Source organism: Apodemus sylvaticus, chromosome 12 (assembly GCF_947179515.1).
Source record: "Apodemus sylvaticus chromosome 12, mApoSyl1.1, whole genome shotgun sequence".
In the NCBI taxonomy this organism is placed as follows: Eukaryota; Metazoa; Chordata; class Mammalia; order Rodentia; family Muridae; genus Apodemus; species Apodemus sylvaticus.
The window spans coordinates 102,917,418-102,944,076 of NC_067483.1; the positions used below are offsets into that span (position 1 = coordinate 102,917,418).

The following is a 26,659-nucleotide window of genomic DNA, read 5'->3' on the forward strand; positions in this document are numbered from 1 at the left end:
CTCTCAGGCTCATGGATCAGCAGGATGAATATAGTTAAAATGGCCATTTTTCCAAATGCAATTTACAGATTCAACACAATACCCATCAAAATCCCAACTCAATTCTTCATAGAGTTAGAAAGAGCAATTCTCAAATTCATCTGGAATAACAAAAAGCCCAGGATAACTAAAACTATTGCCAACAACAAAAGAACTTCTGGGGGAATCAGGATCCCTGACCTCAAGCAATACTACACAGCAATAGTGTTAAAAACTGCATGGTATTGGTACACTGACAGGCAGGCAGATCAATGGAACAGGATTGAAGATCCAGAAATGAACCCACACACCTATGGCCACTTGATCCTCGACAAAGAGGCTGAAAACATCCAATGGAAAAAAAGATAGCCTTTTCAACAAATGGTGCTGGTTCAACTGAAGGTCAGCATGCAGAAGAATGCGAATTGATCCATCCTTGTCTTCTTGTACTAAGCTCAACTCCAAATGGATCAAGGACCTCCACATAAAGCCAGACACTCTGAAGCTAATAGAAAAGAAACTGGGGAAGACCCTTGAGGACATCGGTACAGGGGGAAAGTTCCTGAACAGAACACCAATAGCGTATGCTCTAAGATCAAGAATTGACAAATGGGACCTCATAAAATTACAAAGTTTCTGTAAGGCAAAGGACACCATCAAAAGGACAAATCAGCAACCAACAAATTGGGAAAAGATCTTCACCAACCCCACATCAGATAGAGGGCTAATATCCAATATATACAAAGAACTAAAGAAGTTAGACCCCAGAAAATCAAATAACCCCATTAAAAAGTGGGGTACAGAGCTAAACAAAGAATTTTCACCTGAAGAACTTCAAATGGTTGAGAAGCATCTTTAAAAATGCTCAACATCATTAGTCATTAGGGAAATGCAAATCAAAGCAACCTTGAGATTTCACCTTACACCAGTCAAAATGGCTAAGATTAAAAATTCAGGAGACAGCAGGTGTTAGTGAGGATGTGGAGAAGGGGGAACACTCCTCCACTGCTGGTGGGGTTGCAAATTGGTACAACCACTCTGGAAATCAGTCTGGCTGTTCCTCAGAAAACTGGGCATGTCACTTTCGGAAGATCCTGCTATACCACTCCTGGGCATATACCCAGAGGATTCCCCAGCATGTAATAAGGATACGTGTTCCACTATGTTCATAGCAGCCCTATTTGTAGCAGCTAGAAGCTGGAAAGAACACAGGTATCCCTCAACAGAAGAATGAATGCAAAAAATGTGGTATATATACACAATGGAGTACTATTCAGCCATTAGAAACAATGAATTCATGAAATTCTTAGGCAAATGGATGGAGCTGGAGAACATCATACTAAGTGAGGTAACCCAGTCTCAAAAGATCAATCATGGTATGCACTCACTAATAAGTGGATATTAGCCTAGAAAACTGGAATACCCAAAACATAATCCACACATCAAATGAGGTACAAGAAGAACGGAGGAGTGGCCCCTGGTTCTGGAAAGACTCACTGTAGCAGTATAGGACAAAACCAGAACAGGGAAGTGGGAAGGGGTGTATGGGAGAACAGGGGGAGGAAAGCAGGCTTATGTGACTTTTGGGGAGTGGAGGAGCCAGAAAAGGGGAAATCATTTTGAAATGTAAATAAAAAATATATCGAATAAAAAAGAAAGAAAAAAAAGAAATCTTCAACATCATTAATCATTAGGGAAATGTAAATCAAAACAACCCTGAGATGTCACCTCACACCAGTCAGAATGGCTAAAGTTAAAAACTCAGGAGACAGCAGTTTTTGGCGAGGATGTGGAGAAAGAGGAACACTCCTCCACTGCTGGTGGGATTGAAAGATGGTGCAACCACTTTGGAAATCAGTCTGGCGGTTCCTCAGAAAACTGGGCATGACACTTCGAGAGGACCCTGCTATACCACTCCTGGGCATATACCCAGAGGATTCCCCGGCATGCAATAAAGACACATGCTCCACTATGTTCATAGCAGCCCTATTTGTAGCAGCCAGAAGCTGGAAAGAACCCAGGTGTCCCTCAACGGAGGAATGGATACAAAAAATGTGGTATATTTACACAATGGAGTACTATTCAGCCCTTAGAAACAATGAATTCATGAAATTCTTAGACAAATGGATGGAGCTGGAGAACATCATACTAAGTGAGGTAACCCAGTCTCAAAAGATCACTCATGGTATGCACTCACTGATAAGTGTATATTAGCCTAGAAACTTTGAATACCCAAGACATAATCCACATATTAAATAATGTCCAAAAAGAACGGAGGAGTGGCCCCTGGTTCTGGAAAGACTCAGTGCAGCAGTATAGGGGAATACCAGAACAGGGAAGTGGGAAGGAGTAGATGGAGGAACAGGGGGAAGGAAGAGGACTTATGGGACTTGCGGTGAGTGGGGACCCAGAAAAGGGGAAATCATTTGTAATGTAAATAAAGAATGCATCGAATAAAAAAAGAAAAAGAAAAAAACTCAGGAGACAGCAGGTGCTGGTGAGGATATGGAGAAAGAGGAACACTCCTCCACTGCTGGCGGGATTGCAAACTAGTACAACCACTCTGGAAATCAGTTCGGCGGTTCCTCAGAAAACTGGGCACAATATTACCAGACAAGGCTGTTGTACCACTCCTGGGCATATACCCAGAGGGTTCTCCAGCATTTAATAAGGACACATGCTCCACTATGTTTATAGCAGCCCTATTTATAATAGCCAGAAGCTGGAAAGAACCCAGATGTCCCTCAATGGAGGAATGCATACAGAAAATGTGGTATATTTATACAATGAAATACTACTCAGCTATTAAAGACAATGAATTCATGAAATTCTTATGCAAATGGATGAAACTGGAAATATCATCCTGAGTGAGGTAACCCAATTACAAAAGAACACACATGGTATGCACTCACTGATAAGTGGATATTAGCCCAGAAGCTTGTAATACCCAAGACACATCACACATATCAAATAATGCCCAAGAAGAAGGAAGAACAAAGTATGGATACTCTGGTGCTTCTTAGAAGTGGGAACAAAATACCCACAGAAGGAGATACAGAGACAAAGTGTGGAACAAAGTCTGAGGGAAAGACCATCCAGAGACTGCCTCACTTAGGGATCCATTCCATATACAGTTACAAAACCCAGACACTATTATGGGTGCTCACAAGTGCTTTCTGACAGGAGCTGGATATAGCTGTCACCTGGGAGGCTCTGCTAGTGCATGACAAATACAGAGGGGGACACTCTCAGCCAACCATTGAACTGAGCACAGGATCCCCAATGGAGGAGCTAAAGAAAGGACCCAAGGAACTGAAGGGGTTTGCAGCGCCATAGGAGGAACAACAATATGAACTACCCAAGACTCCCAGAGCTCCCAGGGACAAAACCATCAACCAAAGAGTACACATGGAGTTATCCAATAGCTCCAGACACATAGGCAGCAGAGGATGGGCTTGTTGGACATCAAAGGGAGGAGAGGCTCTTTCTTGATCCTGGGAAGGCTCAATACTGCAAATACCAGGAGAGTGAAGCAAGAGAGGGTTGTTTGGGGAACAGGGGAAGGGGAGATGGGTTATGGGAGTTTTGGAGCGGGGGAACCAGGAAAGGGGACAACATTTGAAATGTAAATCAAGAATATATCTAATAAAAAAAAAAGAAAAAAGAAAGAAATCTAAAAAGTCTGTCAGACACCATCAAGAGGACAAATCGGCAACCAACAAATTGGGAAATGATCTTCACCAATCCTACATCAGATAGAGGGCTAATATCCAATATATATAAAGAACTCAAGAAGTTAGACTCCAGAAAACCAAACAACCCTATTAAAAAATGGGGTACAGAGTTAAACAAAGAATTCTCACCGGAAGAACTTCGGATGGTGGAGAAGCATCTTAAAAAATGCTCAACTTCATTAGTCATTAGGGAAATGCAAATCAAAACAACCCTGAGATTTCACCTTACACCAGTCAGAATGGCTAAGATTAAAAATTCAGGAGACAACAGATGTTGGAGAGGGTGTGGAGAAAGAGGAACACTCCTCCACTGCTGGTGGGGTTGCAAATTGGTACAACCACTATGGAAATCAGTCTGGCGGTTCCTCCGAAAACTGGGCACCTCACTTCCAGAAGATCCTGCTATACCACTCCTGGGCATATACCCAGAGGATTCCCCACCATGTAATAAGGATACATGCTCTACTATGTTCATAGAAGCCCTATTTATAATTGCCAGATGCTGGAAAGAACCCAGGTATCCCTCAACAGAAGAGTGGATGCAAAAAATGTGGTATATCTACACAATGGAGTACTATTCAGCCATTAGAAACAATGAATTCATGAAATTCTTAGGCAAATGGATGGAGCTAGAGAACATCATACTAAGTGAGGTAACCTAGACTCAAAAGGTGAATCATGGTATGCACTCACTATTAAGTGGATACTAACCTAGAAACCTGGAATACCCAAAACATAATCTACACATCAAATGAGGTACAAGAAGAAAGGAAGAGTGGCCTCTTGTTCTGGAAAGACTCAGTGAAGCAGTATTCAGCAAAACCAGAACGGGGAAGTGGGAAGGGGTGGGTGGGAGAACAGAGGGAGAGAAGGGGGCTTACGGGACTTTCGGGGAGGGGGGGCTAGGAAAGGGGAAATCATTTGAAATGTAAATAAAAAAAATATCGAATAAAAAAACTAATTGCATAGAAAAAAAGTCCGTCAGAAAGCAGGAAGTAGAAAAATCATTATTGAGAATTATCAAATGCCTTAACACGAGGTTTCCTGACTATCTGATGGATGAATTTTAAAATGAGAATCATGTATGTTAACCAAAGTATAATACTAAGCATAAAACTTTCATCAATGAACATGAAAAGGTCCAACCATCCCTAGAATTTATTTGCCAGTAGAAATTGTAGTAGAACTAATGCATAATATTCAGACCCTGTAACAACCAGATACATCCTTAGCAGCTAAGGACTACACAGTCAAGTGCCAATTGACTTAATTTCTCTGGCAGCTCCTGAATTCTTTTACCTCCATGTCATGGTTACACAGCTCATTTCTGACTTCATTTTATATATGAGAAGCTGAGGGACATGGCTCTAACCAACTTGCCAAAATTGACTCAGCCATTGAGGTTTACTGTAAGTAACCTATGAATTTATTCACTATGAGAACAAGTTACACTGAGACTTGCCAAAATTCATTCAGCTAATGAGGCTTTTGCAGTAAATGTCTTATGGCTTATCCCTTCACTACCAGGTACTATTTTAAAAGCAAGCCAATCTATGAAACAACAACACCACATACACACACACAAAATGTTTACAGAGAACACTGAAGGAGAACCTACAGAAGCACAAACCACTATAGAAATCATAGTTTTAATTCATGTTCAACTTTAAAAACTAACTGGAGATAGTTTTAAAATATACTATCAAAGATAAAAAACCTGGGACCCATATTGGAGAATCAGGTGTTATTCTTTTTAAAAACGAAGCAGGGGCTGCATACCTACAGACAATGCATGTCTGGGACCAGCCTGGGACCATTGGTGGTATGGTGTGAGCTCTTGCTGAATTCCCAGAAGGCTGGGATCCAGGGAGGAGAAAGCGAACCCCCCAAAGCAATCCAAAGCAACCTTGTCTCAGCTGGTGGTCCATCTCCCAAAAGAGGTGGGGACATTATGCATCAGGAGACAGAAGCGTCTCCAAAGCTGTCAGGGACAGTCAAGTATAAACCATGCCCTCCACATGCCTTGTTTGGCCTCTAGTCTTTGTGTAGGCACAGAAGTTTTCCCAGCCCTTGTGGAATTCCCATATTTGAGCACCGGCGCCCAGCTCACCAAGAACTCCTGGAGTGATGAGAGTGAAGAAAACCCAGAGCGAACCCAAAGCTCCCATGCCTTGAAGCAGCCCAACCGCAGGTTGTGTTCTGTGAGCTATGAGCCTGTAGCAAGGAAAGGAAGAGGTCGCGGCTGGCAGTCTGCGGCTGGCTGTGAGCTGTGGAGAGCGGACCCTTAAATAGCATCGCTCCGCGTCGCAGCTCTGGGTACTGAAGATTTGTGGAGCACATCTGCAGGTGACTAGGGGCGGAAGAGGCAGGGAGGGGCGGTCCCCGGGAAGTCTGCTTTTGGTTCAGGCTGGGTTCTGCTCAGCCCTGGCTCTCCTATTTTTTGTTGATTGAGCAACCAAGTACATTAACTTTCTTGTCCCCCGACATCTGAAACAAGAATTTCACAAAATAATACTCATGCTTACTGATCTACATGTTCATATGATATGCTAATTTACAGTGTGTATTCTTTAAACCTGTTTGGGGTTTTGTTCCAGTTAATTCATTTTCAAACCCTATTAATGTAATCAACTTTCAGTTTGAGAAAACAGCTTAGTTTACTTAAAGTGGGAGTTCAGAAATAACATTGCCTAACATTGCAATTTTGTTACTCTAGTGTAAATAGTGAAATTTTTTATTTCTTTATATCTGTGAAGGGGTTTTCTAAATGTTAATAATTTAGAAATGTTATCTCTCTGTAATTATAAAGATATATAAAAGTATGTATTTTGACTGTGCAATTGTGTTATGTAATTGTTATTTCTGATATTTTTAATAAATTACAGACATTTATCTCTCCTTTAAGTATTTTTTTGAGTACATAGTCTTTTTTTTCTTTTTTCTTTTCTTTTCTATATTCTTTGTTTACATTCTGAATTCTTTCCCCTTTCCCAGTTCCTCCCTCCTCATCGGTCTCATAAGCCCTCTTCCCTCCACCCTTTTCCCAATCACCCCCCTCCCATTTCCCTGTCCTGATATTCCCCTATAGTGCTGGATCAACTCTTTTCAGAACCAGGGCCCTCTCTTTCCCTCTTTTTGGGTAACCTTTGATATATGCTAACTGTGTCTTGAGAATTCAGAACTTCTGGGCTAATTAATATCCACTTATCAGTGATTGCATTTCATGTGCATTCTTTGTGATTGGGTTACCTCACTTAGGATGATATTTTCCAGTTCTAACCATTTGCCTAAAAATTTCATGAATTCATTGTTTTTAATTGCTGAGTAGTATTCCATTGTGTAAATATACCACATTTTCTGTATCCATTCCTCCATTGAGGGGCATATGGATTTTTTCCAGCTTCTGGCTATTATAAATAAGGCTGCTATGAACATAGTGGAACATGTGTCCCTATTGCATGCCGGGGAATCCTCTGGGTATATGCCCAGGAGAGGTATAGCAGGGTCCTCCGGAAGTGTCATGTCCAGTTTTCTGAGGAACCGCCAGACTGATTTCCAAAGTAGTTGCACCATCTTGCAATCCCACCAGCAGTGGAGGAGTGTTCCTCTTTCTCCACATCCTCGCAAACTCCTGCTGTCTCCTGAGTTTTTAACCTTAGCCATTCTGACTGGTGTGAGGTGAAATCTCAGGGTTGTTTTGATTTACATTTCCCTAATGATTAATGATGTTGAACATTTCCTAAGGTCCTTCTCAGCCATCCGAAGTTCTTCCGGTGAAAATTCTTTGTTTAGCTCTGTACCCCATTTTTAATAGGGTTATTTGGTTCTCTGGGGTCTAACTTCTTTCTCCTTTAAGTATTTTAATGTGTATTTCTTTTTCACCTTCATGTAGTTTTTACTTTTTTATTTTGTATTTTTATTGGATATTTTCTTTATTTACATTTCAAATGTTATCCCCTTTCCTGGTTTCTCCCCTCGCAAAACTCCCAATCCCATCCTCCCTTCCCCTACTTCTATGAAGGTGTTCCTTCACCCGCCCAACTCCCACCTCCCTGCCATTAATTCACCTACAGTGGGGCATCTATCAAGCCTTCATAAGACCAAGGATCTCTCCTCCCATTGATGCCTGGCAAGGCAATTCTCTGCTTCATATGCAACTGGAGTCATGTGTATTCCTTGGTTGATTGTGTAGTCCCTGGGAGCTCTGAGAGATCTGGTTGGTTGATATTGTTGTTCTTCCTATGAGGTTGCAAACCCCTTTAGCTCTTTCAGTCCTTTCTCTAACTTGTCCATTGCGGACTCTTGCTCAGTCCAATGGTTGGTTGCGAGCATCCCCCTCTGTATTTGTAAGGCTCTGGCAGGGCCTCTCAGGAGACAGCCATATCAAGATCCTTTCAGCATGCATTTCTTGGCATTCACAATAGTGTTGGGGTTTGGTGACTGTATATGGGATGAATCCCCAGGTGGGACAGTCTCTGAATGACCTTTCCTTCAGTCTCTGCTCTACACTTTATCTCCGTATTTGCTCCTGTAAGTTTAATGTGTATGTCTTTAAAATAAGAACAATTCTTTATAACTATAATGAAATGATCAATTATAAGACACTAATATTGGTACAGTAGTTTTTCATAATTGTTTACTGTCCTCAAGTTTTGATGAATATCTCAATAATCTTTTTAATGGCATGATAAGAATAACAAAACCATCCACACTTCAGGGTCATGTATTTGATTTTCAGGTCTTTTTCTTTAATTTGAAAAAGATCTTTGAGAGTAGGAGGTGTGTGTGTGTGTGTGTGTGTGTGTGTGTGTGTGTTATGGTTTTCAGGTGTGCATGAAGATGTGTGGAGACTAGAGGCTAATGTCAATGTCTTTCTCACCAGCTTTCCACCCTCTTATTTGAAGCAAGGCCTCTCTCTGACCCTTAAACTTGCAGGTTATCTAAACTGGCTGGTCAGTGAATTCCATTTGCCTGTGTCAGTCTCTCTTGCACTAGGATTACAGGTAAATTGGGTGCAGCTTTTTACCTAGATTCTAGAAATCTGAATTCAAGCCCTTGTGCTTACTTGACAAGTAACTTTACTGACAGAGCCTTCTCAACCTTTGGGTCTGAAATTTTATTGTTTCTTTTGTTGTTAGTTTTTGGTATCTTTCAACTACACATAGTAATAGTTTTTCTAAAAATGACTCTTAAAACCATTTGTCTACTATATAGTACAGTAACAAATTACCCTACGATTAGTAGTGGCTTAAGTGAGACTAAATAGTACCTTCCAGTACTACTACAATTTGGAGGCAATTTAGCTAGATTGGCAATTTTTCATCTCCCCTGATATGATGGTCCAAGTGATAGCTTGAACTACAGTCATCCAGTTGACTGGGCAGGAAAAGTCACACAAGATGTACACTCAGTCACTGCTGGCTAGATTCTTCATTTCTTCACCATGTGCATGTGGTCATTGATTGGACTGCTGGGTAGCAGGGACTGATAATTCTCACCTCATGACAGCTACTTCTTCTAGATCAAAAAAGACTTAAGCCAGAATATCTTCCATAATCCCTAGGAGTCATATTTTGAAAACAATCTACTGATAACAAACATCAGCTCTTCTCAGTGCCAGAGAGACACTATGCATGTGTGGAAATAATGGAAGTCAAAGATGAAGGGGCACCATCATGGAGGCTGGTTACCAGCATCACTCAGTTTGGTTTGATGTTTTTTCACAATTAGATTGAAATTTTGTATTTTTGGGTAAAGATATCATGAGATAGATACTGTGTGCTTATCTGGAGGTACATGTTGCCTGATGGTCCTTTTTATTAGTAGTAGTCATTTTTATCATATAAGCAGTGATAAAGCCAAGTTTCTGTAGTGTAAAATTACTATTATTTATTTCTATTTTATTAGTAATTATTAATACCTTTAACAAATGTTATTTATTAACATATTAACAAGTCATTATTATATTATTAAAGTCATCTTATTATTAACAAGTACTTTGGGGAGAAATATTTCACAATTTTATAAATACCTCATTTAAAAATCAAATTTTATCTGCTAATTTTAGATCATTAATTAATGATTTTTGCTTAACTCTATTTGTACATTTATGACTCCCAAATGGCATTCAACTGTTACTTTCATATTTATTAAATGGCATTCCACTACAAAGAAAGGCTTTCTTTTCTATTTGTTTATTCATTCATTTTTCTATATGAAATCAGTGTCTATATCAATGTGAACTTATTTATTCAATGAGTCATGATCTGTTACTGAAGTTATTTGTTTTAATTCCCAAATTGTTCCTGATATGCCCTGAAGAAGATCTCAAAATAGTTCATGTTTCATTTTTTTGGTCCAGTTCCTATAAATTTTTGAGTACTTCCTTGTGTTCAGATAAAACAAAAAGTCTTAGACTCAGATTTCTAGACTCACCATTGGAATTCATTCTTTCTCTAAGAAACGTTGGTTCTTCTTCCTTCTCCTGTCTACTCCCCCAAACACCCCTCCTCCTTTTCCTCCTCCTTCTTCTTCTCCTTCTTCATCTTATCAGGGTACATGTTTTCATTTTGCTTTTCTCTTGATGATTAGAATCAAAACTCTGAATACTACATTCATTACTAGTGGAACACCATTGCTTCTTTACTGTCTCAGCAGACAAAACAAGAACAAGTATGCATGAAACATAAAAAGTAGTCCGTGTCTATGTAAACCTTTACCTTTTCTAAATCTGCCATTGATTCATACTGTGCCTTTCAATTTCAGTCTATTACTGAACCTGGAAAATTTAAAGTTGTATTTTGTTTGTAGCCTTAACTGTGTAGATTGTTTTCCTCCAGTATGATGTGTTAATTATTTAGATTGACTTACTTCTCTTTGTATTACATTTTACTTTATGTTTTGTCATTTCTACTTTTAAAAAACCCATAGTTTTAAATATTAGAACTATATGAAAATGTATGATTAGAGAAATGCCTCTTCTGTTTATTGTATTCAGTATTTTCTTGTTTTTATGTCATCCTTTTTCCCAATGAGCAGACACATATTTATGTTCTTATTTCTCTTTCACACGTAAAAGAAAGCATGCCATATACAGGTGCTCCTATACTTTTTTTTAACTTAACAAATATGTTCGATTTCACTGCATATAGAGTAAGAAATATTCCTTACTACCATTATTGATGCATGGCACTTCTTGAATGGGCGAACTAAGATTTATTCAACCATTTTCTTATGTGAACATGTTAGGTTGTTCAATAAAAATTCTTGATACTAACAGTATCCAATACTCAATCAAGAGGCACAGACCAACAGATGAGATTAGAAAACAAGATTATTTTTACTTTTATTTTTCTGTTGTTGGATGTACACATTCAGTTAAAAATTTGCTTGGTCAAATGATATATATATATATATATATAGTTTTGTTAGCTAATGACAAATTCCCTAAAAAAGTTGTGTAAATACCCATTCTGTTGTAGAATTCTGTCCTTGAGACATGATATGATTACATGATGATGCTTTTTAAAAATCAGAACAGCTGCAGTTATGCATAGGAGGTTTATAAGGTATACAAAGTTCCACTTCTCTGTGACAATACCTAAGTGGTAAACATCTGCTAAAAGGGGGAATTTCTTTTCTTCAGTAGTGTAGCAACTGTGTTCCCCTCAGGAATCCCATTTAAACTCATTGGTTCATCAAGCTAAACTTTCATGGATATAGCATTGGCACCCTATTTAGAATGAATAGTATTTGTTCATGACTTCCTAGGAAAAGTTAACACAACAAGTAATATGTAAGTTGGGTTTGTAAGGTGCTAAACCTCTCAAGTGGGGATAAAGAAAAGCAAGGCAGAAGATGATATCTATCTTAGTCCCTATAAAACAACAGTGACAAAAACAGGTCAAGGTAGAGTTCCTAGAGGAAAGAAAATTGATAAAAAGCTGAATTTGATGCTTTTGAACCCTCAAAACAGACTTTAACGTCTGAATAATAGTTCAATAATGTTGCAGGATTTTCCCTGTCCAATTACATTAAAATATTAGTGTGGCAGGTAGCCTGTGATTGGACAAGGAAAAGGGAGGCGGAGCTAGGAGTTACAGGACCAGAGAGTGACAGAACAGGGAGGAGCAGAAGTCAAGATGAAGGCAGATAGACAGGAAGAAGATCTTGAACCAGTGTGGCTTTAAATAGCCACAGGTAGTTATGATATCATAAAGGATAGAATAATTGGTATAATTTGTCTAATCTAGGTGGGCAGCTTTTATCATTATTAATTAGTTCTGAAGTTATTGTAATGGCATCTTGTGAATAGAGAATTTATTGATACATAAATCTGATTGCTTAATTATAAGCTTCAAGAGTTTTGTTTCTACCAGGTTGCTGTGTGTTGTGGAAGCTGACTGTGAAGTGGATGATCGTTGAGTGGGACTAACTCAGGAGCTCCCACCAAGCCAGAGAATTTGTAGGCAGAGAGTGCCTGGATGGAGCACTGAAACTTGGTGCTTCTTTTTTACTATTTCCCTCAATACAATAAAAGGGTAAAAGAGGTGTGAATATTTCCTTATACACTTTCTGATGAGATTAAGATTGAGAACCTCCTTAGCTATTCCCTTAAAGAAGTAGCCAAGGGCTACCTGGGCTAGACAAGGCACTTTCAGGTCTTCTATAAATGGGTAAAATACTTGTACTTTAGTGGATGCATAGACTGTGTGTACATTAATTTATGATTTTGAACAATGAGAAACAGTAGACTGATACAGGGATAGAATAATAAAGATAAAAAGGACTTAGTTTGTCCCAAGCATGGGGTATTATCACTTCTGGGAGCATGCTGTGGTCATTTTTGTCTTACCAGATAATATACTGGAGATGGATGAACTGATAATACACTTCTTGCATACCATGGTTGGAGAACTTCTCCTGGGGATAAGAATTTTTATCCCCATGTGTGGTTGGGTGTATTTAGTGCCCAAAGGGAGGTAAATAATAGACAATGCAAGTTAACTGGGAATATGATGAAGTTTCAGAAATCATCAACTAATTAGAAAAGGTAGAGATTATTTGTTTTGCCATAAAATCCTTGTGGGGCTGGAAAATAAAAGAGATGACTCATAGAATATGTGCATTGATTGTAGAGAGCTAAATGAAGTGTACCTGTTATCCATCCTATAATCAGATGTTGCTTGTTTCACACACAAACACACACACACACACACACACACACACACACTGGGACATGTCCATACTACATTGGACAATGTTAGCATTTTTTAAAATATTCCTTTAGTTACTACATCCAAAGACTTGGAATAGATAGCTGTTTACCTTCCTCAGTTTCATCTTCACAGTTAGTAATGTGTGTATTATGTGATTTGTAGTTTGGGAGATGTCTTATTATCGAACAAGACCATATAAAAGGTTTAGTTATATAGTTTATATAATGACATCCTTTGAGAGTCTTCAAGATTTAGAAATGTATCTTGAAAATACACAATAGACCTATAGAAGATACACAATGCACCTATAGAAGTGAGGGTATAAAGTCACACCCTACAAGTTGTGAGGGTCAGGCACAACTGTGAAATTCTTTGAGTATAGTAAGATATGCACAATACCTGTCAGGCTTATTGATAAAATTCTATATCAGCCTGTGTCTGTGAATGAAAAACTACTACAAGCATTTTTGGAGTTACTAGAGGGACAGCTACATTGTCATAGCCATCTTGCTTAAAATGTTCAACCTTTATATGACTTGAAAAAAAGAAGTTCCAAATGGGATACAGAGAGTAAATCTCAAAAGGCTTTTAAAGAAGCTAGGATACTTATAGGACAGGCTAATCTGTGTGCTCAATACTGTTGATGCCAAATTTATGTTGAAATTAATAGAAGCTCAAAGGGTTACCACGAGGACTGAAATAGAGAAATTGAGTAAACAACTCTTATAGAATATTATCACAGTCATGGAAAGATATAAAAGTTTGGATATAACACTAGAGCAGCAATTATGAACAGTATACAAGGCATGTCAACAGACAAAATCCATTATAGGTTCAACTTCAGTAAAAGTTAAAACAGTATATCCAGTTTTAGACCAGACTTAAGGCCTTCAGCCCAGTCTCTTTCTGTGCTGGCACATAATTAGACTCTGAAAATGGCACTCATATCTATAGACATGAAGTTTGGTATCCACAAGTTCTGCTACCAATGCCATGCAGGTTGCACTGAAATCAATGTCCTTTCAAACTGGTGAGCCTCCTTAAATTAATGGAACCAAAAACCAAACCACACAAAGTGATATATGGAATTCTGGCTATGTCCATAATTGTTTGGTGTACTGATGGCTCAATGAAGGGCACCAGACAAGGATGAATGGCTATGTCAAAACTAATGAACATAAACATTATATGGTTTATCTTCTAGCTGCTCTAAAGGACATAGTGATTTTAGTACCCTTGGATTTTTGCTATTTTCTTTCCTCCCCATCACAGATATAGGCATCTAGACAGGAAATTTTGGAGAACACTTGAAATATACATACTACAAACTGGGAAAAGGGAGCTCTTCTAATACCCAGTCTGCTTTCAACAAGTACAAGCAGCACATAACAATTTATAAATACATTTTATAGCACATTCTTTACAGTGTAGCTACTTGTAAGTTGCTCATGCTTCTGTAACTTGTTGCAAGTAACCCCAAATAAGTACATTGTTCATGAAGCTGTACTTGATGGAATGATTTTTGTTTTTGGTATGCTGTTACCCTATCTGGGATAAACAGAAATAGGCACTCTAGGGGAAAATCCTGCATACAACATCTTTCTCCTAAGAATACATAAGAACATTTGTTTCCACTGAGTCTTGTGGCACTTTCTTTAAAAAAATTTACTAATTTATTCAGAATTTTATTAAATATATTTTGATCATATCTAATCCTTCCATGGTTCACCTCCAGCTCTTCCATGAATCTCCCATGGTTCATCTCCACATCCCTACCCATTCAGCTTCATGATGTTTAAGAAAAAAGAACCCAAAAGTTTCATCCAGAATAATTCGTACCACTCAAATATTCTTGGGTATGTGACCATTCCCTGTAGTGTCGTCATACCCTTAAAGTAAACTAATGCTCATTCTTTTAAGGGCTTCAACTGCCTACATACTACCAAGAACATAGGTTGGGGTGGTGGGCATACTGCTTGGCCAACAACCCACAAATTACTTTAAGATAAATAAGCCAGTTTCTTCAATACTTAATTTTCCCCAGTAAAGTATTTTGAAAGTCACTAATGTAATGTCATAGTCCCAATTTACAGTCTAAGCCTGTGACTTGTAATGTGGGTATATTGCATATTACATGAAAGTTTTATGTACACAAATAGAAATAAACTTATAAAGACTTCTTATAAAAGCATTCTGCTCAGTTAGTTTAAAGAACAAAGAGGAACTGTTTATTTTAGGGGATTTCCATGCTGTCATTTGGGGTACAGAATGTTGATCCCTTAAGAGTGAAAGAAGTTCATTCATTCCATGAGGAAAAAAATTCTTCCCTTTTTCGGAAAATAAAATTAATGTAGTATTAGATGAAACTAATCAGGGTCTAGACCATAGTTAAGATTATTCCTTTCTTCTCTCAGCCTGTCTCATTATGAGAGTGAGTAGATACTGAAACCAACACCTTCTAAGTAAACTACCACAGAATACTTACTTTCTTTAATTTTGATTTTTTTTTATTTTTGTGTATGCATTTGAATGTATACTGTGTGTGTGTGTGCCCATGGAAGCCTGAAAAGAGGACTGGGACCTAGAACTTTAGTTAAAGGTACACATTTAGAAATGTGTACAGTGAACTTGATCATTCTGGGAGAGCAGCAAGTGCTCTTACCTACTGAACCACCTCTCCTACCCTATCTCAGAATAGTTCTACCTGAACTGTACATGAACACATTCTAATAAACACTGCAGCTTTAAGACAAGAAGGCATTGCTGGTGGTGATAATAGCTGTGGTGAGCTAGAGAAAATGGGGCAAAGCCATTTATAGTGGCTTTCTGGTATTTATCACTCACTACAGGTATTCCATGATTATTTCCACTTTTATTCCTTTGAGGTCAAAACTAAGGATATTTTTCTGTCATTTGGAGCAAACGTCCTGCAAAACTCATAGATTTTTACATCCCATTAACCATATTTAACCTATTTCAGATATTTTATTTATAGGATACTAAAACAAGATATTGGCCACTCAGTGTTCCTAGGTATGGAGAATACCCAATCAAATGACTCTTGATGCATCAGGAATGGAGAATGGTACCATTATGGCACCCATGCCTGCCTCCTGACCATAGTCCAAAAGAGTAGCTGGAGGCTAGTGAGTAGTGAGTGGGGATGTCCCCATGCTCTAGATTTCAACATTCTTTCTTAGTTGCTCTTTCTTTCTTTGATAAATATAAATAAACATATTTATCAAATGTTTTGTCTGAACAGAGATCATTGGCTTCTAGAAGATGCTGACTAGTCATGTCTCATCCCCCTCCTCACACATGCAGAAATCCTTCATTCTTCTTCTCAACCTAGAATTCACATAAATAGAACGTTAGTAAACTAATATTATGGGTGACAGTCAAATTCCAAACAATGATTTACTTTTTCAAATGCCTCTAATTTAAATTAGAAATGAAAACATAGTTAAAAATTAAGTTTTAAAAAAGACCCAAAGGATGAGTATGTACTCACTGATAAGTGCATATTAAACATAAAGCACAGAATACTCATAATATACCTCACTGACCCAAAGAAGTTAAACGAAAAGAAAGATCCAAACAAGGATGTTTGAATCACACTTAGAATGGGGAACAAAATAATCGCAAGAGGCAGAGAGAGGGAGGGAAGTGGGTGGGAGAAGGAAAAGGAAGAGGAATGAAGGGCAGATGTGAGTAGAGACAGGAGAGAGACTCGGAGGGCCAGGAGAATGAATGGAAATCTTCAGCTGCCAAGCCAAGAGTGTGGGGAAAATCTTTAGGAAATCCCAGAGATCTGAGATTGGAGAGGCTCCCAAGAGTCAATGTGGCTGACCTTAGCCTAGATGCCTAACAGTGGGGACATGGAGCTGGGAGAGGGTACTTCCTGTAGCCAGGCAGGACCCCCAGTGGAGGGATAAAAACACCACACACACACACACACACACACACACACGCGCGCGCGCTTGCTTTTTGACACAAAATTTATCCTATCTAAAAGAAATGCATGGACAAAGATGGAACAGAGAGTGAAGGAATGGCCAACCAATAACTGGCCCAACTTGAAACTCATCCCAAAGGCAAGCAAGTGCCAATCTTTGACATTAATGATATTCTGTTATGCTTGCAGACAGAAGCCATCACAACTCTCCTGAGAGGCTCTATCCAGCAGCTGACTGAAACAGACACAGTTACTCACAGTCAAATACTGGATGGGGATTCTTATGGAACAGTTGGGGGAAGGATTGAAAACCCTGAAGGGGATGGGAACCCCACAGTAGGACAAACAGTCAACTAACCTGTTCCTCTGGGAGTTCTCAGAGACCGAATCATCAACAAAAGAACACACAAGGGCTGGAATGAGGCCCTCAGCATATGTGTAGCAGATGTGCAGCTCAGTCTCCATGTGGGCCCCCAACAACTGAAGCAGAGTCTCTCCCTAAAGCTGTAGCCTGACTGTGGTATCTGTTCCCCAACAGGGCTTCCTTGTCTGGCCTCAGTGGGAGAGGATACACCTAATCTGGCAGAGAATTGATGTGTCAGGCTGGGGGGATATGTAGGGGGGCTGTCCTCTCAGAAAAGAAGGGAAGGGGGATGAAGGAGAGTCTCTGTGAGAGGGGAACCAGGAGGGGCAGTGAACCAGGAGGGGCAGTGTTTGTATGTAGAGCAATGAATAAATAAATATAAATTAAAGGAAAATAGAATCACAACAAAAAAGTTTTTACTGAATTTAAATATTGACTAAAGAAAGAGACACATTATACATATTATTTATTGAAATATCTGTCTACCTATCATCTGTTTATCTAGTATTACAGAAATGAATGAAATGGATTAGGAAAAGGCAATTTGCTTCTAATTGGAAGCAAAAATTTTTTGCAAGTTGAAGTTCAGTTCATATATTATGAGAAATTAGAGATGGACTGGCAAGACACCAAACAGCACTGCGTCTTTTGCAGAAGACCTGGATTTGGTTCCCAGCACCCATACGGTGGCACACTTTGTCTATACCTTCAGTTCTGGGGAATCTGACACTGTTGTTCTGGCCTCCATGGACACCAGGCAGGGTCACGATGCGCATATATACATGCAAACAAACAATCATACACATAAAACAAAAACGTATCATTCTGCAAACTTATACATTCTTGTTAGCTAAAATATGACTATTTAGAAGTTAGTAGCCATTTCAAGTTCTCTTTTTACTATATAGCAAGTCACATTATAGAATCTGCTTTCAGAAATTTTAGAAGTGGCTTAGACATCAAAGTTAAATAACATGAGAATGTTAGTGAACTGCTGTGTCTAACCATACTCATTAAATTACTAGTCATTTTTTTAACCTAGTGCATGTTTTCCGATAACAATGTTCAAGGTCATAATATAACATATAATATAATGTATAATATAAAATATATACTTGCTTAAAATGATTAAGCATACAGTTTTTACTAAAGATCACTTGTATACACCAGTGCCTGGTGGGTCTGAAGGCTTAGCAGCTGTCCTGAAGATTGGTTGATGGACATTTTGCCTTGTGCTGGGAAACCTGGCTTCCACTGTCTTTCAGCTTCTTCTTTCATTTTCCAGCCAAGCAAAACTGCATAACCATACAGAAACACTACTGTATACCATGGCTAATTGTTAAATACTATTTTTTATTTTTCTTTTCTAACACATTAATATTTTAACCATCCTAATCTTTCACATTCCTTTCAGATTAGCATCCCTACGATTGTTACAAGTTCATTCATTGTCATCCAAGTTTGCCGTGATTTTCTCATTTCTCCTTACTGGAGTCTGTTTGAAAAAAATACAAAAGCTTCAATTGAATTAAAAGTCAATTTGAACATCTAATAGAGCTTCTCTACAATAGAAAAACTTTTTACATGGCTTCTTTTCACCTCCCTTTCTAGATTCAGTATTCTTGGTATTTATATTTTTAAAATGGAAAGTGTTGTCCAATGTTGAGTCATGACCCAGCACTTATATTGTAGTTTGGAGGAAATGAACAGATAACAACTCTGTAGCATTTGTTTCTCCAAGTGTAGAGAGCAAAGCTGCAGTTTGTTTGAGAACAGTGTTCACTCCCACAAAAAAAGTCTTCCCCAAAAGACTATATATCATACTCATTCTTGGGTTTTTTTTTTGTTTGTTTGTTCGTTTGTTTGTTTGTTTGTTTGAGAGTCAAAAGGACTCTGTGAAGTTTAAATGCTGATTCTTCAAGAGAGCTGGTATATCATTCCACCATCTGCTATTCACTTCTGTTGCAGTTTTGACTGCCATTACCTGTAGGTTTTGGCCCTGGTAGGATTGATATTCTGACAAGATACATACAAGAAGGGTAGTGATATCTTTATATTGTATCAATTTGTTATTTTGTCCATTCAGTCAATATATTGAACACATAATGTGGCTTAGAGACTATTCTCATAGCTGGGTGGAATAAGAAAGTCTCTTTTGTGTATTATGTGATACTAAACATTAACAGAAGGCTCCAGCCTCTAAAGTACTCCATATATGTTCCAGTTCCTTGCAGATTTCAGCACTGTGGAAACCCCATTCTTTCTGGAAAGCACCTTGTAGAATGGCAGGAGATGGTGCAAGTCATCTCTGTCATAACCCAGTCCATTTCAAGAAACATATTTTATCTAATTGACAGGATGGGAAGTTCAGAGCAGCAGTGAAAGTCATATGGCTTTGCTGTTGAGATAGAATAACTCTCTTAATTCCCACTGTTTTATCCCAATCTTTGCATGTATTGATCTACTTGTTTTTATGTAAAAAAATATTTTAAGATGATCGAGATGGTCAATACACCACACATTTATGTGTGGAAATGTCACAACAAAACTCATTATTTTGTATTATTAACAAATTGGCATGTTAATTATTATAATGGTCAAAAATGTATTTATGTATTGACCCAACTCTTTCACCTCTAGATGTATTTAGAGGAAACTCTGGTATGAAAGCTATACCTATGCAAATTTTTGTAACACATATCAGTAAAATGGGTAGATCAAAGCAATATGTATCTATATAGATAATGCTTTAAAACATACTGGAGCAAATACAAAAAATTATAGGATGCATGTATCATGTAATTTATATATAGTTACAAATATGCAAAACAATATTTCTTTTGCATCCAATTTTGGTAAAAAAATATAAAATATGCAAAGTATTAAATATACTTTAAAGAAAATGCATACTTTAAAATAGAGGAAAGACATTATATTAAACAATCCTGTTATTTTGAAAAGAGAAGGACATTTGAAACACAAAGGCAAAATATTGTTAACTTTGGTGTTAGGTAGACAATTCCTCTTTATTATATTTTTAATGCTTAGAATATTTTATAAAGAAAATATATTTCAAACATAAGGATTCTTCAATCTTTTACTTCCCTCTTCTCTAATACTGATTTTTTGCCAGTTTCTGAAATCCCTTTATTGTTGCAGTTTGGATCTAAAATGCTTCCTGAAACACGTTTCTAGAAAAACAGTGTTCGTGAACTGGGCATTGTTGGAAGTGATTGGATCACAAGAGCTCTGACATTAATAGATTAATCTATTGGGTTCATAATTGAATAAGCTATTTAGAGGTGATAGAAGTAGGGATGTACTTTGGGAACGAGATATTATCCCAATTGCCTTATCCTTTTTTTTCCCTGCTTCTTCGCTCACATGAAGTAAGCAGCTTTACTTCTCACCGTGATGGTCTCAGCACAGGGCAAGAACATGACACTAAGGGACCATGGACTGAAACTTCTAAAACTGAGAGAAAAATAAATATTTCTTTGTTTCTTATTTTCTCATAGCAACAAAAACTGACCAAAACTGAGTTTAAACAAATGTTTTGCTTATCTAGGGTATTCCTTTTTAAAAAGCATATTTAAAAATGTTTTATTTCTCATTCACTAATTTGAAAAACAATAGTTGGTAATTTACTTTCTTCTCAGCCACATGTTAAATTCTGTCCTCTGTTGTCTCTTATAATATTCTGGACTGTACACATCCTAAGGATTCTTAGCTTAGAAACACCTGTTTGCTTATCCATATTCCTGTAACTGTCTTCACATTTTATTCTATGTTAAAGACAACTCTAGTTTATTAATTGGTATATTCCCATTACGTAGATAATACTTGTTATCATACTTAATGTTCAACAAGTATTGTGGAGAGAAATATTTTACTGTAACAATTTAAAATTTTGAAGGTTGACATTTGAGATATGTAAATGAACTTTTGTCACTGAAAGTCAAGAATATAACTCAGGATTTGGAGAAGATACCAGAATGTAAAATGTAAAATATTTGATGCCCAGAAGATAAATGAAGCCCTGAGCAAGAAGATGGCTTCTGTTTTTTTAAAAATACACATAAAAAGAGGAAAACAAGTCAGACTTAGGCACTATCTTTTTTCTGTATGAAAGGGGCTATGGCAAATGGTGCTATAGCTGCTGGTTCTCCTGAGTAAAAATATAAAATTGTTAATAGAGTTTTTCTAACCATGGGAGAATGTTGGACCCCTAAAGAGTAAGTTAGAACTGCTGGAGTCATCAGAATGGCTAAGATTAAAAACTCCGGAGACAGCAGGTGTTGGAGAAAGAGGATCATTCCTCCACTGCTGGTGGGATTGCAAGATGCTACAACCACTCCAGAAATCAGTCTGGCGGTTCCTCAGAAAACTGGGCATGACACTTCCAGAGGACCCTGCTATACCATTCTTGGGCATATACCCAGAAGATTGCCCAGCATGCAATAAGAACACATGTTCCACTATGTTCATAGCAGCCTTATTTATAATAGCCAGAAGCTAGAAAGAACCCAGATGTCCCTCAATGGAGGAATGGATACAGAAAATATGGTATATTTACACAATGGAATATTACTCAGCAATTAGAAACAATGAATTCATGAAATTCTTAGGCAAATGTTTGGAACTGGAAAATATCATCCTAAGTGAGGTAACCCATTTACAAAAGAATACACATGGAATGCAGGCACTGATAAGTATATATTAGACCAGAAGTTCTGAATACCCAATACACAATTCACATATCAAATGATTCCCAAGAAGAAGGAATGAGAGGGCACTGGTTCTGGAAAGGCTTGATGTAGCAATGTAGGGGATTACCAGGACAGAGAAATGGGAGGGGATTGATTGGGGAACAGGCAGAGGGAAGAGGGCTTATGGGACTTATGGGGAGGGGGCAACCAGGAAAGGGGAAATCATTTGGAATGCAAACAAAGAATATAGAAAAAAAGAACTGCTGGAGTCATGTACCAAGGCCATGACTGTTGGAAAAGCATATCAGCTCTCTGTCCCTGTCCCTCATTTGTGATACACTACAGGTGTATTCTTCACTGCCCACAGAGTGCCTGAGTGAGACTGACTTTCAGTTGCATTCAGACATTACTAATATGGTGACACACATATTACAGGTTTCTTTTCTTCTCTCATTTACTTATTCCCCTAATAATATTTTCTGTGATCTCCTCCCCTGGAGATGATTTCCACACATATATGTGTAAAACTAAATTACAATAGAGTTTGTTAATGAGAGAAGCAGGTAGAAAGGGTGAATATTTGGAACACCAAATGTCTGTGGCTTAGAGATGCATTGTAAAATAAAAAACGGTCTTTAGTCATGTTCAAACTTCATGGGGACTTTGTGGTGAATCAGGACAGCCCCAGAGTTCTGCCTCAGTGCTGGTTATTGACAATGCCTCGTGAAGATGAGGGAGTCATTGGTTCAGAAAACAGAGAATCTACTTAAATGTCTTTCCATGTGATTAATGGCAATATCTGGTTTTGGAAGTTGCCAGTTATCGCACACGAAAATCGTATTTTAGAGCTTATAGTTTTTATAGCTTTCTCACATTAATTTAGAGTTTTTAAATTAATTTAGAGTTTAAATTAATTATTTTTGGCCTAGTGAAATGATCTCTTACATATTTTTATTATATGCATTAATAAATGAGCCACTATAAAATAGTCATCCACTCACTTTTGATAAGAGAGTTATATAATTTTACTATACATTTTTCTGTTTCTCCTTCATGAATTGTCAATTCTTTCTATAGATATTATATGATGAAGATGTATTTTACTCAAGTTCTTTTTAGCAATCATCTAAACTTTATATTATGTATTGATTATAACTTCAGCTAAAGATTTTACTTAACTATTGGTTAAAATATCCATTATTTTAATATGAAAAATTAGGTCATAAGCCAATCTACTTAAAATAATGCATTATCAAATTGCAAAATAAATTTTCTTTTGTTATAATAATATTTAACCTTTTATTATTTTCTTGTTTAGAAATTCCTTCTGTAACATATGTATACCTTTTCATTTGTCTTAACTTTCTAAAATATATATATATATATATATCATTTAATAGTTACATAAGTTCTTACTAATCATATTTCAAAATTTACTCAAAGAGTTACCCAGCTTCACTATGAGACTATATTACTATTCAGAAGTGTAGTTTAAATGAACTGAATATACAATTCTCAAAACAAGTACAAATGGTCAATAAACATATGAAAAGAATCTTAACATCCTTAATCATCAAAAACATTCATCAAAGATACATGGAATTTCTATTTTATCTCAATCAGGATAGCTAACTTCAAAGATACCAACCACAAATGCTAGTAAATACCTAAAGAAATAGGAACTCTTAGACACTAAGGATGAAAATATAAACTGATGCAGGGCTGGGCGGTGGTGGTGCACGCCTGTAATCCCAGCACTTGGGAGGCAGAGGCAGGCAGATTTCTAAATTCGAGGCCAGCCTGGTCTACAGAGTGAGTTCCAGGACAGCCAGGGCTATACAGAGAAACCCTGTCTCGAAAAACCAAAAAACAAACAAACAAACAAACAAATAAACAAACAAATAAATAAATAAATAAATAAAACTGATGCAGGGATGGATCTTGGTATCAGGTTACTAACAAAAAAATCTAAAATTAGAACTAGCATCTGATCCAGTTATACCACTCATGCATATACACCTGATGTCAACATATCACAGAGCTTGCACATTCTGCCTCACAATTCACAGTAGCTAAGAAATGGAACCAATCTAGAGGCTCATTAACTGATAAGCAAATAAAATGTGGTATACACACAATGGATATTTTAATTATTATTGCTAAATTTTTCATTTCCCCCTTCCCTGTTCTCCCCGCAACCTCTCTATTGTGCCCCACTATCAACACCTTTCTGAAATTATGGCTTCTTTTTTTCTTTGTTATTGTCACACAAACACACACACACACACACACAGAGAGAGAGAGAGAGAGAGAGCCTAAATATAAATATAATCTACTCAGTCCATTTAGTGTGACCTTTATTATATATATTGTCAGAGCTGACCACTTCTGGTATTGAATAGTCAGTTGGGGACTTATTCCTGGGGAACATTATTTCTCTTGCTCTCAGCATTCCTGAGTTACCTGTAGTTCTTTGTCTATAGGTGGGGCCCCATGAAGTTTCCCCTTTACATGTTAACCTATCTGTTGGTGTTGTACTTCAAGCCTCATTTAAACAGCTATATTGTTGAGCTATCATGGGTGAAATATCTGTCATTTTAAAGAAGCACAATCTCACATCAGATTTCCTGGACTTCTAGCTCTTATAATCTTTCTGCCCCCTCTTCCATGAATCTCCTTGAGCTTTAGGTGCAGGAGTTATATGGTAGATGTATCAATTTTGTCAAACACAGTCTCTTGTTCTCTGCATTTTAACAAGTTGTTTTCTGTAACGGTCTCCTTCTATTGCAAAGAAGTTTCTTTGATGGGGGAAGGGTGTAAGACCTGCATTTATCTATGACTATAAAGATAAATATTTAGAATATGGTTAGAAATTATTCTGGTTATGGTAGAAGTAGTAGTATTCTTTAAGATCTATGACCTCACTGGGCCTGGGTAGTTGATTGGGTTTCCAGTGCCAGGCATGATTTCCGTCCTATTGAGTATGCCTTAAGTCAAGTTAGAGAACTTATTATTACCGAGATATAAGTGCTACTGCTGTATTTTTAGGAACAGCATGCTGTGCTGGTTATCATTATGGCTTATACCATATGTGTATTGGTAGGATTATTGATTGATTTTTCTCTCTTAGAAGCTTACACAGCATAATCCTGTAGTATGAAAGCTAGTCCTCAGAGATGAGGCTTTCAAGTCAGATCTACCTTGCGTCCTCTGGATCTTGTATCTGAAGTACATTACATCTCCAGAAATAAGAACTTACCTTTAACCACTGGGATCTAAAAGGAATAGCCTGCATTGCTTTGAGTCTCTAAAGCCTCTGTGACCAATGTCTATGACACTGGACTCCAATGTGAAGAGCAGTTTCTTAAGTCTAGTATTGAGGATTTTGTTAAATAGTCTTGGGATATGAATTGTTGGTCCACATGGAATTTAAACTATATCTGTTCATGTATTCACATAAATTGCATGTATATGTATAATTTTATGTAAATAAATATTAATTTTTAGGGCTACTTCAGACAACCTTTGTGTTATTTTGCCCACCTCCCTCTATATTGATCTTCTGTCCTTATCTTCAATTAAAGCCTTCCCTATTTTACCCATCTCCCTTCAAATAGCATGTATTCAGCCCTTGATCTCTCTAGCAATCCCCCTCACTAACCATGGTCCTCTCATTATTTTACTATATCTTGCACTTCAGATTATATACTCATAACTGAGTTTATTCACTCATAAAGAATATAGTTTTATTTTGTGGAGAACATATGGAACTGGAGATCATTTTACTAAAGGAAATAAGCCAGACTCAAGAAGACAAATACCACATTTTGAATTTAGATCAAAATCTATACATATATCATGAAAGAACAGGAACTATTGGAGGAGAAAAGTGGGACAGAAGTGGGGAGAAAGGAAACAAAGGAGGATAATAGGATGGAAATATTCATCAAAGTACAATGATATATATGAAAAATTCATAATGAAACATTTATAATTAAAGAATAATAAAAAATTTTACTTTCCACAAAAAAAAAAAACAATAACATCTAGTTAACTTTTAGGTTTATGGCACTTTTTAAGTCTTATTTTACATCTAACTTAAAAATTTTTATAAGTGGATCAAAATCCCAATTTTCTTTCTGTTTGATATAATATTCCCTACTAGATACAAGTGTATTTGAGGACTTTCTGAAAATTCTTAACTTTAAAATATTAGTGACAATAATGTGGATTTACCTATGGTAGTAGAGGATAAATAACAACACAGGTTCTATGCAGCTCTTTGTAGTATTGTCATTTTGTGTACATTGACTTTCTGGTTCTATCTTCTTATAGTTTGCTTATAAAGTTAATATCACTCAATAAATACTAGTCAAATCATACCATCTATATTTCCATCCTAAGAGCCATACTTTTACCTCCAGCTCTTTTCTTTAGTTCTTGAATTACCAGTCATTAATCTACATCAGTGTCATCCTATGTACATGTAGAGCATATCATCACCCTGTTACATCTAGTCAGTACAGTCTATTGACTGTTATCTACATCTCCCATTGCCACCATTCACCTTCATCTAAGTAGAGCTACTCATCCTGAGAGTGGTATCTGAAGCTGATGATCTTAGATTTTCCCTTTCCTGATATTCTTTGAATCTGGAATAT

The 26,659-nt window shown here is 37.3% G+C and overlaps 1 protein-coding gene and 1 long non-coding RNA gene across 8 annotated transcripts in view; one reads left to right on the plus strand and one right to left on the minus strand.

The window, feature by feature from the left end:
* Window positions 1-6,025, minus strand: part of Cr2 (complement C3d receptor 2) — a 44,342-nt gene extending 38,317 nt beyond the window's left edge. For 4 of the 7 annotated variants that reach the window (XM_052199987.1, XM_052199985.1, XM_052199986.1 and 1 more), the window contains exon 1: window positions 5,863-6,024. In XM_052199987.1, coding sequence (XP_052055947.1) covers window positions 5,863-5,920 — 58 coding nt within the window. In that variant the 5' untranslated portion in view covers window positions 5,921-6,024. Of the gene's footprint in view, window positions 1-5,862 lie in introns of all 7 variants that reach the window. The other 3 variants (XM_052199989.1, XM_052199988.1, XM_052199991.1) reach the window with 2 other exon arrangements.
* An 8-nt stretch (window positions 6,026-6,033) lies between these two features.
* The window catches only part of LOC127697125 (uncharacterized), a 40,885-nt gene continuing 20,259 nt past the window's right edge, over window positions 6,034-26,659 (plus strand). The window contains exon 1 of the long non-coding RNA XR_007980410.1: window positions 6,034-6,098. This is a non-coding gene — a long non-coding RNA (uncharacterized LOC127697125). The remainder of the gene's footprint in view (window positions 6,099-26,659) is intronic.